General features: G+C 48.6%; 1 protein-coding gene across 2 annotated transcripts; it reads left to right on the forward strand.

The window, feature by feature from the left end:
• Nucleotides 1–1,204: 1,204 nt before the first annotated feature.
• On the forward strand, nt 1,205–4,480 carry FOXI1 (forkhead box I1). 2 transcript variants are annotated; one of them, XM_007125564.3, is made up of 2 exons: nt 1,205–1,786; nt 3,213–4,480. In XM_007125564.3, the coding sequence occupies exons 1-2, from the start codon at nt 1,210–1,212 to the stop codon at nt 3,770–3,772; spliced, it is 1,137 nt and encodes a 378-aa protein (XP_007125626.1). In that variant the 5' UTR covers nt 1,205–1,209; the 3' UTR covers nt 3,773–4,480. The 2 variants fall into 2 exon arrangements, with proteins under 2 accessions (XP_007125626.1, XP_007125627.1); XM_007125565.2 differs by having other exon boundaries at nt 1,210–1,786; nt 3,495–3,772.
• Nucleotides 4,481–18,967: the final 14,487 nt, after the last annotated feature.

Consider the following 18,967-nt stretch of genomic DNA (forward strand, 5'->3'; position numbering starts at 1 on the left):
TCTGGAGCCTGGGGCAGAGATGGGGTGAGGGGAATGGGCTGTGGTGGGCTCTGCTCCTGACCTCAGCTCCTGGGTCCCTGGGGGACTCTGCAAGCTGAAACATGAAGGGACTGTGATCAGATAAGGAACCAGAGCCTGCTTTGTCCCTGCAGCCAGAAACAAACCTGCAGAGTACAAGTTCTCTCTCATTTTCCCCTGGAGTCCCATTCACATCCTCTTCCTTTTGTTGTTATTTTTAGGAGCTCTGCTGCCCCTTTGGGAGAATCCCCAGGCCTTTCTCTGCTGTGTGTGTGTGTGTGTGTGTGTGTGTGTGTGTGTGTGTGTGTGTGTGTGTGTGTGTGTGTGTGTGTGTGTGTGTGTGTGTGTGTGTAGGGAGATTGCCTATAACTGGCTGTCCTTCTGAAACTGACCAGAGGTGCTTCTGATTCTCCAGGACCAGCTTCTCTGCTGGAAACTCCAGAAGACGTGTCTTCACTTCAAAAGACCCCAAAATGTGGCTTCTCATAAAGTGTCCCCTCCAATCTGGGTGAGGTGTCAGGGTGAGAAAGAAGAGGGAGACAGAGGGGCTGGGGAAGAGACACAGAGATGACGTGAGACAGAGAGAGACCAAGAGTGAAAAGGAAGAGGGAGAGAAGCAGAGGTCGTGAGGACGTGAGTGAGAGGAGACAGAGGTAGAAAGATCTGGAAACAAGCTCAGGGAGAGACAGAGAGACTGTAAGAAGGGAGACGCAAACAGCTCTGCATAGAGAGAAGGGAGGAGACCAAGAGTGAGATGCACAGAGGATGGGAGGAGAGAGAAGGAGAGTGAGAGGGTAGAAAACTCAGAAGGAGAGAAAGCTGAGACAGAATGAAGGAGGAATGGGGGGATATGCTGAAGAGAAAGAGGGGAGACAGTGAAGAGGGAGGAAAGGAAAAGCAGAGGAGGAGAAGACAGGCGCCCTTGTCCTTGTTAATATCCGCGAGGAAGCTGGCCGAGCGTGTCCTTATGGGCCCTGCCGGGGCCATGGCCGGCAGGGAAGTGCCCCTCTGGTGACATGGGTGGCAGTCGGAGGAGGGAGGGGCAGGTCTGCAGCAGGTGGCCGCCCCTGGGTGGGGCCGCCAGCCGAGCCCTGGGGTATAAGTGGGAGGCCCGGCCGGCTGAGCACCTGTCAGGGCCAGCTCCCCTGCGCAGGTGCCAGGCAGGTGGCTCCGGCCGAGCCCAGCCCCAGCATGAGCTCCTTCGACCTCCCAGCGCCCTCCCCGCCCCGCTGCAGCCCCCAGTTCCCCAGCATCGGCCAGGAGCCCCCCGAGATGAACCTCTATTATGAGAACTTCTTCCACCCCCAGGGCGTACCCAGCCCTCAGCGGCCCCCCTCCTTCGAGGGCGGCGGCGAGTACGGGGCCACCCCCAACCCCTACCTCTGGCTCAACGGGCCGGCCATGACCCCGCCGCCTTACCTGCCGGGCGCCAGCGCCAGCCCCTTCCTGCCCCAGACCTACGGGGTGCAGAGGCAGCTGCTGCCCGGCATGTCCGGACTCGGGGGCGGCGACCTGGGCTGGCTGCCTATCCCCTCGCAGGAGGAGCTGATGAAGCTGGTGCGGCCCCCCTACTCCTACTCGGCGCTCATTGCCATGGCCATCCACGGGGCACCCGACAGGCGCCTCACCCTCAGCCAGATCTACCAGTATGTGGCCGACAACTTCCCCTTCTACAACAAGAGCAAGGCCGGCTGGCAGAACTCCATCCGCCACAACCTGTCTCTCAACGACTGCTTCAAGAAGGTGCCCCGTGACGAGGACGACCCAGGTAAGGGGTCTGCAGGCTCGTGCCCCCGAGGAAGGCTCAGTCCTCCCGACACCCCGTTCTAGAAAGTCCTGACTGTGGCCGTGCCCCCCGAGACTGGGGGCCAAAGGGAGTCATCTGTAAACATGGGCCCTGGAGGCAGATTTGGGTTTGGATCCTGGCCGTGCCGCTGACCAGGCAGTGACCTGTGAGCCTCAGTTTCCCCATGTGAAAAATAGGAACGTAAGAGTGGATCCTTTGCAGGCTTGTGGGTGGCGGGGTCATGAGATGATGTATGTGAGGTGTTTGGTGCTAACGAGTGCTCGATGGACTGCAGTGATTGTGACAGTTAACCTGAATCCCCAGAATCTAGCATGTAGAAAGTCCTTTGCCGGCAGGGGATGGGAAATGAGTGCTTGGACTAGATAAAGGCGCGTATATCCTAGGCCTGATGGGAAGGGACCGGTGTTTGTGAAACAACCGGTAAGGGCCACATTATGCCGCCTGCCCTGGTTACATTGTCTCCTTTAATCCAGCCCTGTGGGGTGGCTCTTATGAAACCCATTTTACAGATGAGGACAATAACACCTAGAGGTGAAGCAGCCTGCCTCGGGTGACACAGAATGATGTGACAGTGACGGAGAATGAATCTGAACGGAGGTGACTAACACCACAGTGTGAACTTTTTAATGAGCAATTTCTAAAATATAGAGACGTACACAGAGGAATACATTAAATACTCATGTGTCCATTTCCCAGAATTAAAGTCCACTCTTGTCCCAACATAGGAATCCAGGGCACCTCTCAGAGGAACCCCACCTCCACCCTCTTTGAGGCTTGTGAGGGCAGGAGGGTGAGCATCCCATCCAAAGACTGGCCTCACCCTCAGGCCGAGAGACGCAGGCAGGCAGGGTTCAGATTGTCCTTCCTGGTTACAAAGCCCCTTTTATACATCTAGCATTAGCCCTCTCTCACAGCCAGCCTGAGGAAGAAGGGACGGGTCCAATGGGCCCACTTCTCATGCTAGGAAACTGAGGCTCACCCAAAGGCCCTCAGTCCGAAGCGGGGACTCAAGTCCATCCTTGGAGTTCACCCCCGAGACTTTCAGGGAGCCCTGAATTTCTCCCTGAGTTTTCTTTCACGTCAGCATTGGAAGAAGCCCCACCCTCACCTTTCCCCAGTACTTGAACTTCTTAAAGAGACCACACTGTAAACTCCTTTATGGCTTAGGCCTCTCTTACTTTGTGCTCCCGGGGTGCCTTGGTGTGAGGTGGGTGCTTAAATAACGATCCGTGTGCTGTGGCCTTCGGGGGGTGGGTTGTGGAATTCCTGTTTTGTTCTCTGCCTTTCTGCATTTGTTACCTTCGATTTTAGTTTATGACAATAAGAAGGAGAAGAAGCAAAGCATTGGATCCATCTCTCTGCTTACCTTCTCCTGCTTTTGTGCCAGGCAAAGGGAATTACTGGACCCTGGACCCCAACTGTGAGAAGATGTTCGACAATGGAAATTTCCGCAGGAAGAGGAAGAGAAAATCGGATGTTTCCTCCAGCACGGGCTCCTTGGCCTCGGAGAAAACGGAGCCCAGTCTCCTGGCAGGAAGCCCCAGGACCGCGGAGGCCCGGGACATCTTGGATGGTGCTTCTCCGGGTACCACCAGCTCCCCAGAGAAGCAGCCCTCGCCGCCCCCGCCGGGAACCCCATGCCTCAACAGCTTCCTCTCCACCATGTCAGCCTATGTGAGTGGGTCAAGCCCCATGGGCCGCCCTGTGGCCACGCCGGGACTGAGCCCAGAGCCCGCCGACAAGGTGGGGCAGAACTTGCTGAACTTCAACTCCTACACCCCACTCACCAACATCAGTGGCCACGCGGGCGGGGGTGAGTGGGCCAGCCCCGCGCCCAGCAATGCTCTGGGCTACGGAGGCTCCGTCCTCAACCAGTTCAGCCCTCACTTCTACAACAGCGTCAACACAAACAGCGTCCTCTACCCCAGGGAGGGCACCGAGGTCTAGAAACACAACAGCTCCTGAGCCAGATGGACACGCTCAGGGTCCTCCATGTCAGCATCCAAGTGGTCCAAGACCTCCAAACTGCCCAGACACACACAGGAGGCGCAGAGGAAGTCATCGTTTTTCTAGAACATTGTGTAAACCTTGTGTTTATCACATATCCATCCACAGACCCACAGCCAGCTTTGCAGTAGAAATACTGGTGCCTGCATGACAGTAATCAACTTGGCCATTTATTGAGCACTTACTATGTGCTGGGTGCTGTACTAAGCTCTTTGAAGGCGTGATCGTACTTTCTATTTACAGCCACCTTGTGAGGGTCATATAAACCTCCCCACTTAACAGATGAGAAAACTGAGGCTTGAGGAAGTTAAGTAACTTTCCCAGGGTCATACAGACTAGGAAGCGGCAGAGCCAGGAGTCAAGTCCAGGTCTCTATGACTCCCAAAGTTTGGGCCAATGAAGGCAGCGGCCGAGGAATTGGTTGAGCAGCCAGGGAAGGTCAGTGTGGAGAGCTGATGAGGGCAAGCATATGAAAATCTCCCCACTGCCTTCTGGCCATCCATCAAATTTAGCACCAGCCCTAGGCACATCTCATCTTGGTCCAAGTCCTCATTCTACGGCCCCCAACTTACCAGCCAACACTCCTTTTGCTACTACTCAAGGGGGAAGCCCAGATCCGTGCCCCTGCAGGACGATGCGTCCAGCCTCTCCCCACAGAGGGATGTTGCTTCCCCAGCCCCGCAGACCATGAGCAGAGCAGGAAGAGGAGCAGTGTGCACCCCAAACCACCCCCCACCCCCTCACTGCCCACTGACAAAATCTTGTAAAGCCCAGCTTCCTGTGTGCACGTCATGGGCCAGTGAGCTGGAGGTGGCTGAGTCTGCCAAGAGAAACAAGGCTGAATAAGTGCTTCCTTTTTTATAGCCCGGGAGGGGCTGCAGACCGCCACAGAGGGGTCCATGCGTGCTGCTCCTGGGATCTTTTTCTTGTTTTGTAGGTACTTTACATGCCTGTGATGTTGCATCACAGCACACCCTGGGAAGTATTTTTTGTTTTCTTATGTTCTTTTTAATTAAAAAAAAAAAAAAGCTACGTGCGTCCCTTCCTTGTGAGTTTTCCTGTCACTTGGCTGCTGGTTGACTCAATCAATATGGGGCCAAGCGCAGCCTCGAGCTGAAGGCTCTTGGGACAAGAGGCAGAGAAAGAGTGGGTGTCAGGCTCTTTCCCTCTGCCTCATTGGCATGCGGACAGGACAAAAGGTCCCCCCAAAGAGAGGAGAGCTTGTGGGACACAAAATATGGCCCGGATTACGGCTCATGCAGTTGTCATTCCTGTGTTATGATCATGTGATCCCCCTAACAACCCTGTGCAGGGAGTGGTACTAATCCCATCATTATACAGATGAGAAAAACGAGGCTCAGAGTGCTTGAGCAAATTTCCTGAAGTCCCCAGGCAGTCCCTGCCCACATCTGCTGACTCTGCAGCTCCTCAGGCTGTAGTACAGCCTCAGATGTGGCTGACCCTGGTGGCAGTGACAACAGTCCTGTTGGCTACAATTCGCCGAGGAGTGTGGGCAGGCACTGGGCCAAGTGCCGTGCAGGGGGAGCTCTTTTATCCTCACAACAGCCCACAAGTGTGGACACTGGCGAGTGACCGGGGTCCTGGCACAAGGCCTGCTGGATGACTTGTGCGTGGAAGCTGGAGGTCTTCTAGTTGGAGAGCCCTCCTCAGACGTGCATACTGAGGGCTCAAGCCATACCAAGCTGCCCCCTCAGACTCTGGGGGGCTCCCTTTCCCTGGAGTAAGAGAGGAGGTGGTAAATAGTGATGATGATGGTGATGATGATGACATTCATTGTAGGTTTACTACGCGCCAGGCACTGTGTTAGGACTTGACCCGCCTTATTGCATTTAATCCTCCAAATAATGCAGTGCAATCAATACTACTGTCTCCACTGTATACGTGAGAAAACTGTAATTTACAGAGAGCTTCTGTAACTTGATCAAGGACACACAGCCAGGATTCGAATGCAGATCCATTGATGCCGTGGCTAAAACTCTTCTCCGCTGCACCTGGCGCCGGGGAGCCCTGGACTCACCATGAGAGAGCAAAACCAGGAAAACCGAGATGAGAAAAAGCGGGCCTCCTTAAAAACCCCTCAGATTGTTTCCTGGGGAACTCCGTTCCACAGAGAGCCAGACTTCTCCTGGCGGTAGAGGCAGATGCAGTGCAGGCTGAGGAGGTAAAGGGAAGGGATACAGTCTCAGACCATAAAACAAACCTTAGAAAACTTGGAACAAGCTGACCTCTTGCTGCACAGAATGGAAACCTGAGGCTGGAAGAGGAAGGGACCCCACAAATGTCTCCGGTGAGATGGAGTCAGAGGCAGAGTTGGAATGTGGGTCCCTGAAGGCTGGACCAGGATTCTTTTTCACACTAGATCCCAGTGCCACCAAATTTGCCCAAACAGACACCCCCCTCCATGAATAATCTCCGCGCCCGCTCTTTGAGCCCCACTCCTTTCCCACGACGGGTCTGCCGGGTGTGCATCCTGGACAAGGCGCCCTGTGTGAAGGGGCCCAAACAGAGACCAGCCTAGCCCTCCGGGAGGGAGGTGGCGATTGAGAACCCACAACACAAAGTCCCTACTCTCCTTCAGCCCAGAATGTAATGGGCACGGCAGTAAAAGGAGTGTCTGCAGGGCTCTGACAACTCCTGTCAGTGGCTGCGATGTTCCGGGTAGCAACGCTAGGAGCTCACGGGAGGGGAGGGGGGAGTGCGCACTGCTGGAGGGGGCACCCGGGTCAAGAAGGGGGTCTCCCCAGTCAGCTTCTGCAGGCTGCTTCTTGCCCTCTCTTTTGGTCCTCTTCCTCTGAGAAGAAATGGGATCTGAAGAGAGACAGGGAAGGGAGAAAGGGAAGGAGAGAGGGAAGGATGGATGAAAGAGGACTGGTAGTCCACCAAGCATTCAATTCTGTGGATGGCCTTTGGGCTTATTAGCCTCCTACAATGTGGCTCTACATTAAAGACACGTCCTCCAACACCAATAAAGTGTCTGAGAAGAGGGCCTCCTGTGTTTGGGGAGCCCAGGAAGGCTGCGTGGAGGAGGTGAGACGGGACCTGAAGGACGGTGGAAATGAACCAATGCAAAGAATTTTCAAATAAAAGGAAACTAAGAGAATTAATCACCTGCAGACCTAAACTAAAGGAAATTGCTCAGTCTGAAGGGAAATGGTAGTACATGGAAGCTCAAATCTTTCAGAAGGAATGAGGAACATCAGAAATAGTAAAATTCTGGGTAAATATTATTAAAGTCTATTTTTTCTTCCTAATTTCTTTAAAATACACAAGGCTGCTTGAAAATAAAACTTTAACAGTGTCTTGTAGAGTCTATAATGTCTGTAGGTGTATATAGAGTTTCAAATGGCAACTTTGCTATAAGGGATAAGGTCTTGTGGTAAATGGATCTATATGATTGCAACATTTTTTTCTGCATATTTTGTAAAGTGGTACAAACCGAACTCTAAATAGACTGTTATGAAAAGCTGAGGAAGTCATTATAATCTCTAGAGCAAATAATGCAAAATAATGCAAAGAAGTGGAACTAAAAAGCCAATAGATAAGCTGAAATGGAACCTTTAAAATATTCAAATAATTCTTTAAAAGGCAGAAACAAGGAATAGAGAAACTGCAAAACAACTAAAAAACTTAAGAGAAACAAACAGAAGAGAAATGATAAAATAGTAGCTCTAAATCCAACCACATCATTAACTACATTAATTGTTAATGAACTGAACACTGCAATTAAATAGCAGAGGTTTTGGGGGTGAGTGAGAGAGGACAACTCAACTATATGCTACCTATAGGAGACAAGCTTTAAACAGAGAGGACCCAGGTGGGTTAAAAGTCAATGGATGCACATAGTAAGCCCAAGAAGCAGGAGCTGGTCCTTTTAACATTAGGTAAAATAGACCTGAAGACCAGGAATATTATCAGAGCAAAACAGGGACTTTTAAAGTAACGAAACAGTCAACTCGTTAGGTAGACAAATATTCATAAATGGAAGAACTTTAAATACGTGAAGCAAAATTGACAGAATGAAAGGTAGAAGTAAACAATTCCACAATCTTGGTTGGAGGTTTTAACACTTCTCTCTCAATAACTGATGGAATAAATAGTCAAAACAATCAGTAAAGACATAGAGGATCTGAACAACACTAGCAACCCCCTTGACCAAACTGATATTTCTAGAACATTACATCCAACAATGTAGTATACATATTATTTTCTAGGGCCTATGATATGTTTACCATATTCTGGGCCATAAAACAAGCCTCACAAAATTCAAAAGGATTTTAAAACATTGTGCTATGTGAAAGACGCCAGACACAAAGAGTAAATACTTATATAAATATTTATACAAAATTCTAGAAGAGTCAATCTGTAGTGACAGAAAGCAGATCAATACAGGTATAACTCAGAGATACTGTGGGTTTGATTCCAGACCACCACAATAATGCAAATATAGCAATAATTTTTTGGTCCCATGAATTTTTTGATTTCCCAGTACATATAAGAGTTATGTTAACATTACACTATAGTCTATTAAGGATGAAATAGCATTATGTCTAAAAAAACAATGTTTACACCTTAATTTTAAAATACATTATTGCTTAAAAATGCTAACCATTATCTGAGCCTTCATTAAGTCATAATCTTTTTGCTGGTGGAGGGTTTGAAATACTGTGAGAATTACAATATGACATGCAACACAGAGGCATGAATTGATCAAATGCTGCTGGAAAAATGGTACCGACAGACTTGCTTGATGCAGGGTTACCACAAACTTTCAGTGTATAAAAATGTGTGCAAAGTGCAATAAAATGAAGAACAGTAAAGCAAGGGTGGCCTGTAGTTGTCTAGGGCTGTGGTGGAGGCAGAGGTGAAGATTGATTGGGAAGGAACCCCAGGGAACTTTCTGGGATGATGGAAACATTCTATACCTTGATTATTGTGGTGATTACATGTATGCATCTATTTGTCAAAACTCATGGATCTGTACACTTAAAAATAGGAACATTTTACTGCAGGTAAATTATACCTCAATGAGGTTGATTAAAATTAAAAGAGACTTTTGGAATGTATACCAGGAAGTGACAAAGCTGGTTAGAACCTTAGCAGAGGCTGGTTCCAGAACACTGAATTAATTATTTGCCAATACTTAAAGCCTGTGAGATTTCAGGCAAATATGAAGACTCAGGCTTCTCTGAAAAGCAGGAAGCTCTGGCAATACTGAGCCAAGTTTCGCTCACCTGCCGTCTCCCCCACCAAACCATGGCTGGAGCAGGGTAGCAGCTACTCCCTTTAGATGGAGCACTGCCTTTCCAGCGGCCACCCTGCCTGCTTCACTCATTTAAGTGATCCGTCTAGCCCTGGTTGCCTTGGAGTTTGTGACCCACTGACTGGAGCGATAGTAGTGATTATCACTTAGTGTCTAGTTGAGCCCCTATAGCTTCTATATGGATCTCTCAGCATCTGACTTACCCTACTATCAGGCATAGATATATATAGTTTCATTGTTATAGTCAAGCACTTTTTGTATATTATCGTGTTAAATCCTTACAGCCACCCTACCAAGCAGGTCCTGTCATCACCCCCAGCATGTAGCTGAGGAAGCCGAGACACAGAGTTTAAATACATCCCCAGGTTTACACAAGCAGTAAGTGATGGAGCCAGAATCCAAACCCAGAGCTGTCTGATGTCAGGGATTGTGCACGTCCGAGAAAGCCCAGCTGGGCAACTCCAGGAAGCAGGCTTCACATGGAATTCCACGGTGCTGTGTGGGCTCCAGGGGGCGCCACTCACACAGGACACAATGCGAAAGGTGCCGTCTTGGGTCCTGTAAAACTGAAGGGTGGGGTAGCCAATGGAAGGGGGGAACTCCCTCTAGCCTTGGGAATTTAATTCAGTCAACAAGATTTTCTTTAGCACCTACTATGTACCAGGTGCTGATCTAGGTGTTGGTCTAGGAGACACAGCGGTGAGCAAGGTCCCTACCCTAACAGAGCTTACCTTCTAATGGGAGAAACGGCCAATAAAACATAAGCAGGTTATATAATTTTATTAACATTTAATACCATGCCAGTTAATGATCAATTGCTGTGAAGTGAACTGCAGCAGAGACAGGGCTCAGCAGTGACTGGGGACACTATTTAAGATCGGAAAGGGTGAGAAGGCTCTCTGAAGAGGTGACATTTGAGCAGAGACTTGCAGATGTGAAGGAGCCCTGCAAAGATCTGGAAGAAGGCCACTCCAGCAGGACAATGGGAACAGCCAAGTGCAGAGGCCCTGGAGTGGGAACGAGCTCTTGGCATGTTAGATGTTAAGGACGAGACACTAGTAGGACCTCACAGGCCTTGGCAACAGTGTGGGTCTCATTACATCTATAGGGGAGAACATGGGGGCAAGAATTTGCGTGGAGGGTGAGATGGAAGAGAGTAAGTTCAGGGCACTCTGAAGGGTGATCGAAGGACTTAGCGCCCACCCCAGGGACAGCCCACACCCCTCCTGAACATGTCTGTCAAAGTGAGCCCAGCATTTCTTCTAATTGTGATTGTTGTTTCCAAAATACAGGTGTGGAGAGCCTGGTTTCCAGCAGGATGGCAATGACACCTGGTCTGGTTTCAGTAAATCTTTCTTATGCAAAATTCCATCTGCATCTCAATCACCAAAGGCTCTGATGCATTCCACCTGAGTCTCTGGCTGCAGGATGTGCTAGACAAAGAGGGAAACAATGTCCCTGCGTGACAAAGTGGACAAACTCCAGTGAACAACCACTCACCAGCGAGGTGACCTGGGGTGAGTCACTTCTCCTCTCTGAGCCTCAGTCCCCTCCTCTGTAAAATGGGGCTACCCATGCCTCATTTCCAGAGTGGCTCATGGTAATTAATCAAGATCGGGTTTTTGAAAACACTTTGTGCAGGGCTAGTTCATTTATTTACTTATTTATTTTCTGTCTCCCCAACTAGGATGTAGATGACTTGAGAGTAGGGTCTTGTCTGCTGGCTCATCTAAGCGACACCAGGGCAGAGCACAGAGCCTGGCACACAGTAAGTGCACAAGAATATTTGCTCAATTAATGAATAGTATATGCTTATTAATTACCTGCAGATATAATGTTGGATGTGGCTTCAGATCCTTTAGTTTCTGAATATTACACAACAGGATTTTCTCCTTCTGGTCCAAATGAGCACTGCATGATTTGTATTGTGTTAAGGTTAGTAGTGATGGTTATTTCCATGAAAATGTCTCTCTGAGTGAGCAGATATGCCTGTGAGTCCGTTAACACATCCCAACTACCTTTGGATTTTCTACCTAATCTGTTGATTTGGGTAGACTATATGACATAACCAGTGTCTACCCCAACTTCTACCATACAGAAAAGGAATTTAAATTAATATCTATATTTAATGCATTTGTTCATTCATTCTTTTTTTCAGTAAATATTTATTGAGAGACTTCCACTGAACTGTGGGACTCAGCGTGGAAGTACATCACTCATAGACCCTGCCCTCGAGGAACTTACATTCTAGCAGGAGACAGGCATAAAGCAACTCATTATACAAATAAGGAACTGCAATTGAAGTTAGAGCTAAGAAGGCCAAGTCCAGGTGCTATGAGTGTGTCTATCAGGATTCCTGACTTGGACCAAGGTGTCAGGGAAGGCTTCTGTGAGGAGGTGAGGTTTGTGCTGAGCCTGAGAGGTGAGAAGTGAGGGGAGAGAGCGTTGAGCCAGCCAGGGGGCTCAGCGGGCACAAGGGCCTGTCCTGGGGGAGGTCTTGTACTTCTGAGGATCAGAAGGGAGAGGGATAGGTGACAATGTTGGAGGTTTGGCAGGGGGCAGGTCAGGCAGGGCTCTGTGGACCTGAGAAAGGATTTGGATTCAGTCTACAAACAAGCAACACCAGCAAAGTGGTTTAAATCCGGTAGAGACATGAACACATTTACTTTCTTTCTTTCTTTTTGTAAATGTTATTGAAGGATAGTTGATTTACAATGTTGTGTTAATTTCTTCTGTACAGCAAAGTGACTGTACATCTACATCTATCTGAAATCACTTCAGCTGACGTTTCCATGAGACTTTGTACATTTCAGCGTATTCAAAACTGGAAACTCATGTTTGATGACCTTGTAAACTTGCAAGGTCGATAGTGCAGTTCAAACTCTCCCCCGTGTTACAGAGGAGGAAACTGAGGCACAAGGACGTGGGAGGGCTTGATAAAAGCAGTTTGACAAGCAGGGCAAGGTCTTCGGAGCAACATCAATCTATCAATGAATAAATGGAGTGTGGGAAGGAGTATAAGGAATTGGGTATTAGAAATGGCCCTACGTTCTCTGGCTCTGGCTCTCCCTGATAATATTAAAAATGGTGAATCGGCAGTGAGGCGATCTGAATATGTGTGAGCAGAAAGTCAGCTGATGGCCAACCTCAGAGCCCATGGCCACACCTGTCCTCCCTCCAGTACTGAGATCTTAGCACTAACCCCCACTGGGGAAGGTGCATCCTAAACCTGGTCCAAGCTTATCAACGGTCTGCTCCTTCTCCAGGGTCCCTTATTTCCTAACAAAGCCACACTTCCTTAGCTTCAAAATTAATAAGATAATAATGATGATAACCAGTGTCTATTAAGACTACTGTGCTTGTCTGCTCAGCACCTATTCCCCACCTCCTCCTTCTGGTAACAGCACCCTGATTTTTTCCCTTGGGCAACAGCTCCATGGTGAGCAAACTACCCAGAGCTAGCCAGTAAGGCTCAGCACTGATCTCCACTTAAGCCTGACCTGTAATAGGCGTTCAGTAAATGTTTTCTAAGTTTAATAAAATTTATTACTTAACGACTGCATTAGTCAAGACTCTTTCGGCTGCAAGTGACAGAAACACCCACCCAAGAGAGTTTCATTGGCTCACGTAAGAAAAAGTTCCTATGATAGGGCTGACTGCTCTCCCACCACCACCAGCAGGTGCACATGTGTAGCGACATGAAAGAGCATGGCCAGAGCCTTGAGATCAAGGAGGAAAGGGGACATGGATGTCATGGACTCAGGGCAGCAGTTGGGCATCTTATTTGCAGCCACAGAAACTCACTCTGGATAACAATACTGGAAAAGGACACAGGGGAAGGATCTTGAGTGGCTCATGGATCAAAGATAAGGCTGGGGAACCAGGTGCAGGAGAAAGATGAGGCCAAGGAAGACCAGGTGCAGGAATGACAGTCCAGGTCAGCCACCAGCCCCTGTGGTGAGAACCACAGTGCTGGCACCTCACCACTCCTCCAGGAGTAATTCTTACCTGGGCCACTCCTCAAGGTTGAAAGCCCAAGGGCAACATGCAAATGACCCAGCTGAGGTAGCTGGGTAGCTCCACTTTGCCTGAGTAGGGAGAGGTGGCATCTGGGCTCTGCCTTCTTCCAAGACTAACACAAAATTCTTCCCTAATAAAAAGGGGCTTGGATGCCAATCTGGAGAAAACATGATATTTGAGGAGGTGAGCTGAGGAAGAACCTCATGGAAACTCACATTCTGATGCTTTGGGGGCCAGCTGATCACATGTCCCTACTAAAGAGATCCAAATTCAGTTTTAGAAATGACTCTTTTGGACAGACTGTGTCAGATTCAGCTATGAGCCACCAATATGGAAGGAAACTTAACCTTTATCTTTTGGGCGATGGGGAGCCATAGGAAGGTTTAAGCCAGAGTGGGGGGTGATGTGGAAACAGAGAGAGATGGTAGGGCCAGCGAATCAGGCCATGGCTGTGGGGTTCAGATGGAGGGGATGGACTTGAGACCTTCTTAAGAGAAAAAGGCAGCAGGATCTGGCGACTGAAGCTACAAGGGACATGTTGGGAGAGGGAGAAGTAAGTGTCAAGAACTCACCAAATTACTGGCGTAGGGGATCAAACATCATCAAGCGCCTCCTCTCAAGTGCTTCATTTTTGTTAGCAAGGAAAGGATATTGTAAAGGCCAAATTGCACAACCAAAGAGGAAATCCAAAGGCAGACAGAGAGAATAATAGAAAGGCCTCTGCATTGACAGTGTGATTCATTATTATTCTTTAAGTTGAGAAGGAAAAAAATAATTGATCCTGGATGAAGAAATTGGGCTTGGCTGAGCCTGGGGCTATGGGAGGTAAGTCTGCTCCAGAATTCCTTGGGGGCGTGTAGCTGATGGGTGAGAAGGAAGGAGGGGAGGAATGGGGCTGCAAATGCTTAAAGAGACATTTTGTCCAGGACAGGGGCTGGGAAAATCAAGGAGACTGGGCTTTATTGCTTGGAAGGGAGGAGGACGCTGGCAACACTCAGCACTGTCCCTGTAGATGTGCCTTCTTGCCAACTTACTTGATTTTGAATAAATCTTCAGGCTAGCCTGGAGGGAACCCAACCTGAGCCCCATCTTTTGCAGATGAGGAAACGCAGACCACGAAAACTGGGGCAGCTGAAGAAGGTCACACGCTTAGGAAGTGGTGGAGAACAAGCTAAATCTGGCTCAAGATTCCTGACTGCCAGTAGAATCCAGGGCCCCTGAGCCACCCGGTCCTGGGAGTAGTGATTTATGTCACATAGAATCTCCCACTGATTTAGCCACTTGCACAGTGTTTGATAAATATTCATAGAAGGGAATTTATTTTCCATTGGTTTGCTGTCAGTTGATCTTTCAAGCAACCAGGATGAATTGAGGTTCTCCTATGGGGATTCAGAGCAGAGGAGAGGAAAATCAATGAGGCCTTGATGAGTCAGAGAGTCTTCCCTAAGAGTAGGAAGGGAAGGACTGGATATGCCAGGAGAAGAGAAGAGAGCCATCCAGGAGGCCAGGACAAGGGATGCATTTTAACAGATCTTCCCATTAATTTTTAATGCCCCCCTTAAGGGTGGTGAGAACCCAAATTTGACTATGGTCTGTAAAGGATTCCTAGGCTCTGTATGGATGTAAGACAACCTAAGACATGGAATTGGGAGACCAAAATAATGAAATTTCTGGCACAGTCCAATGGTCTAGGTCAGAGTTCAGCAAACTTTTTATGTTAAGCTCTACAAGCCAAGTGACAAAACCTAGGATACTATGAAAGTACAAGAGAGAAAAATTCTCTGAACTTTTTATTAATGAAAAAATACAATAAAAATAAAGTAACTGAGTGCAATGTTTTGGAATACAGTTCTACTAATGAGAAGATGGGATTCTCTTGGAGGGATGACATTTCATTTAGTTGAGATTCAAAGTGGGTGTCACCTATCCTCAAAATCAATTGCAAATGTTCGTCTGTTAATGCTGATCTGTAGTGAATTTTATATGCTTCCTATTTGACAGTGTCTTTTACACAGAGAGGTGACACTCGTGGCATCCCTGTGATTGGCAGTGCACCAAGCAACAGGGCTAAGGTCTGAGAGACCAGCAACTACTCAGCTCTGCGCAGCACAAAAGCCTCTGTGGATGGGAGGTAAAACAATGAGTGGGGTCTTGTTCCAAAGAGACTTTATTTGTGGACACTAAAATTTAACTTTCTTATAATTTTCACATGTCACAAAAGCATCTTCTTTTGATTTTTTTCAACTGTTTAGGAATACAAAAACCTTTCTTAGCTCAAGGGTGCCCTACAAAAACAAGTGGTAGGCCAGATTTAGCTCATGAGTCACAGCCTAGCATGACAAGTTAAGCTATTCATAATCAGAATGGCCAAGGGACATCTCTGATGTTATCCCTAATATCTGACCGGCAGGAAAGAAGTGTCTGGGAGGAACTATAAATAAGGAGTTATGGAAGCTTCTGGAGCCTTGGGAAGATACCAGCCTCAGTTCTGGAATGAGGGTCCCTGACTTGGTGGGTTTGGTAGGACCCACCAGTGTTCTCCTGGCCCAAGACTCCTTTAATTCTGGAAGTCTGATCATGGATTCTACTTGTCTATGTGGCCATTCTGGGCCCCCAAAGTCTTAATACTTAACACAAGGGTTTCCAAAGGATGGAGCGGAGCTGCCTGAAAAGGATAACCTCCCAGATAGCTGAGGCCAAGGCGGATGGCTGGGCTGGGGCACGGAGAGCAGCATGTAGTGCTGGGGCTTGGAAATGGCCCTTATCTCTAGCTGCTCAGGGGGAGCGTGGCACCTGTTTATGGGTAAACTCAGAGCCTAACCTCAGCTGGAGGCAAGGTAATGGGGCAAGACAGGGTTGGAGAGCACCCAGGCCAGGCCGCCGAGGTTTAACCCTTTCTAGGCAGCAGTGGGTGAAGGTATAACGCTGCCCCAAATGAAGGACCATCCCTAACCCACCGCCCTGTTTTCAGCTGGTTCCTACAGGAGAGGGGAGAGCCCTGCCGTGGTCCAGCCGAGGTCAACTTGCTTTTGCAGATTTTAGTAACTGAAATGACTGAGAAAAGCACTGAGTCATTGACTCCTGCAGCAAATAACCACGACACCCGCTGTATGCTGGGCACTCTTGGGGCTGTACTGTGAACAAGATCAGCATCATCCAGCTATGTTCAAGCTCAAGGGTTCTTTAATGACCCCTTGGCCCCATCTCCAGGCCAAGGCAGAGAGTACGTGATTATCCCCATTTTACAAAAGAAATAACTGACACACACAGGGTCACCCAGGATATAAGGGTAGAAGGTAGACGATAACTCAGTTCTCCTTCATTGGAGCATAAAGTTTCCACTTTGTTAAAACACAAGACAGTTTTTCCAAACCCTCCACTATTTGTGTATCTATTCACTCAGTCGCTTTGTCTGACGTGCTTAGTGATTGTGACCCTGCCCCAGACTCAGCGTGGAGTGCCTGGGACGTAAAAACAAAGGAGCTCGTTCCCTTTCCTCAAAGAGTCTGTGGTCTACGGGGACCACAGGGGTCATGGGCTCCACAGCCACCCCAGGCACAGAGAAGGAGCGCATGGAGGGGCCCTCAGTGAGGAGGCTGAGACATAGGATGGCTTGGAGACAGACCTTCCATTTGCTGTGTCGCCTTCGTCAAGCCACTCTCCTCTCTGAGCCTCAGTTTCCTCATCACTTAAGTGGGCATAGCAATAGTACCTACCTCAGTGGACTGGTGTGAGGGCTGAATAAGGTGATATGGTGCCTGACACAGTCAGCACTCGATGAATGATGATTATTTAAAGGTCCAGGAAAGAAAACCCAGAAGGACAGGTAAAAGGGTCCAGAATTCAGTAGAACAACCGATTTTGTGTGTCTGTCACAACGTTTCGTTTTTAAACAGTTTTGCGCAATTATTCAGTGTATGTACTGAGCACAGATCAACCCCTTGAAGCAGGTATGGTTGTTTTCTTCCCATTTTGCAGATGAGGAAATTGAGGACCGGTGATAGAAAGTTCTCCGAGATCACACGGCAAGAAGGAATAAAAGAGTGTGTCCCCCAACGCTTGTCCCCGCACTGGGCCGCCCCATTGTTAAATGGACGAGGGAGTTTGGCTGTCATTTTGCTGTGGACAGGACGGGAAAACCAAGGTTTAAATGGTGGCACGAAGGGTGCAAAGGTGACGGGGAGGTGCTGACAGGAAGGACTCTGAGACCCAGAAAGGGGGACTCCAGCAAAAGCAGAACCGCACCCAGGATGACCTCCTCCGCAACATCAGGCCTATCTTCTCTGCATGATGCTCTGTGGTCCTACTGAGAGGAGGCATGAGGGGGTGGAAAAAGATAACCAGCTGTGGGATGCCTTCACTTCCCCAAGTTCCCAGAAGGTTTTCCACCTTCACGACGATCTCATCCAGCCAATGACAATGAAGCTACCAATGCTGCTGTGCTCCCCACACCTCCCTGCTCCTACCTTCAGCCAAAGGAGAGAAATCCTGATGGATTTCTGTACCATTTAGTGCTGACTCACCATGATAGAAATATCTGGTATCTGCTCACACAGAGGAAGCCCCCAACCAGAAGATCTGGTTGATCTAAGTCAAAGTTGGCTGATGCTTAGCATGCGCCTGCCACCCTGTCCTCCCTCGCCCATGCAGACATCAGAACTCGATCACGGCATTCCTTCCGCTGAGCTCTGAGAAGGCCAGTGTATTCACTGCCTAGTGCTGCCTTAACAAATTGCCACACGCCGGGTGGCTGAAAATGGCAGAAATTTATTCTCTCAGCGTTCTGGAGGCCAGAAATCCAAAACTAAGGCGTCAACAGGGCACACTCCCTCTGAAGGTTCTAGGAGAGAATCTTTCCTTGCCACTTCCAGTTTCTAGCGTGTCCAGGCTTTCCTTGGCCTGTGGCTGCATCACTCCAATCTCTGTCTCAGTCTTCACGGGGCTGTCTCCCCTCCTGTGTGTCTGTGATTCTGCTCTTCTCCTTCTTATAAGGATACTTGTCAATGATTTTAGGACCCACTGGGTAATCCAGGATAAACTCATTGCAAGACCCTTAACTTAATTGCATCAGCAAATGCAATTTTCCAAATTTTCTAATCCTTATTTTCTAATAAAATCTCACTCACCTGCTCCAAGGCTTAAGTTGTAGAACTTTTGGGGTGGAGGGAGGGAGCCACCATTCAAACCACCACAGTCACAGAATCCTTCCCAGTATAGTGTTCAAATGAATTGACCCACACACGGTAATGCTGGCCCATGAAATGAAATCTTTTTACAATCTCTGGTCTAAATCAAACCTGGTGATTTGATCAAACTATAAATGTTTGTGGAGTGCCATTTATGTAAGAGCCTCAATGCTCTCAGCTGTGCAAGGGGCCATGGTGAAAACTAAGAGAGATACATATCAAAAAACACGTGGCTGGCACAAGATGGGCCTTTAGTAAATGTTCATTGGCCTATCCAGGCACCTTGCTGCATCCTGTAAAATATAGTCTCTGCCCTGAGGGAAAAACCCTGGTAGGAACTAAACCTCAGGAGATCCTAAAGGGATGAAGTTTCCTTTCCTCCCACTGCAATCACGTTTAACAGCTGTCTTCCCCAGTCCTTGCTTTTATTCAACAAATATATTTTAGCCGCTACTCTGGGTAAGCTCTGTGCCAGGTTCGGGAATAAAATGTCTGATGAGCCCTCATGGGACAGAGCCCACTGAAGGGGACAGGCTGGGAAGTGGGCTATGAAAGACTATTGGGGCTCTACTTTAGACGGGAGGTCAGGGAAGCCTCTCTGAGGAAGAAAGAGGAAAGATGACAGGGTTTAGCCAAGCCATGAACTGA

The sequence above is a fragment of the Physeter macrocephalus genome, chromosome 2 (assembly GCF_002837175.3).
Source record: "Physeter macrocephalus isolate SW-GA chromosome 2, ASM283717v5, whole genome shotgun sequence".
Lineage (NCBI taxonomy): Eukaryota > Metazoa > Chordata > Mammalia > Artiodactyla > Physeteridae > Physeter > Physeter macrocephalus.

Excerpts from the sequence above, each read along its gene's own strand:
- FOXI1 (XM_007125564.3), top strand. The coding sequence starts at position 1,210 with ATGAGCTCCTTCGACCTCCCAGCGCCCTCCCCGCCCCGCTGCAGCCCC. Across the intron at positions 1,787-3,212 it reads CCGTGACGAGGACGACCCAG|GCAAAGGGAATTACTGGACC; the intron begins GTAAGGGGTCTG and ends CTTTTGTGCCAG.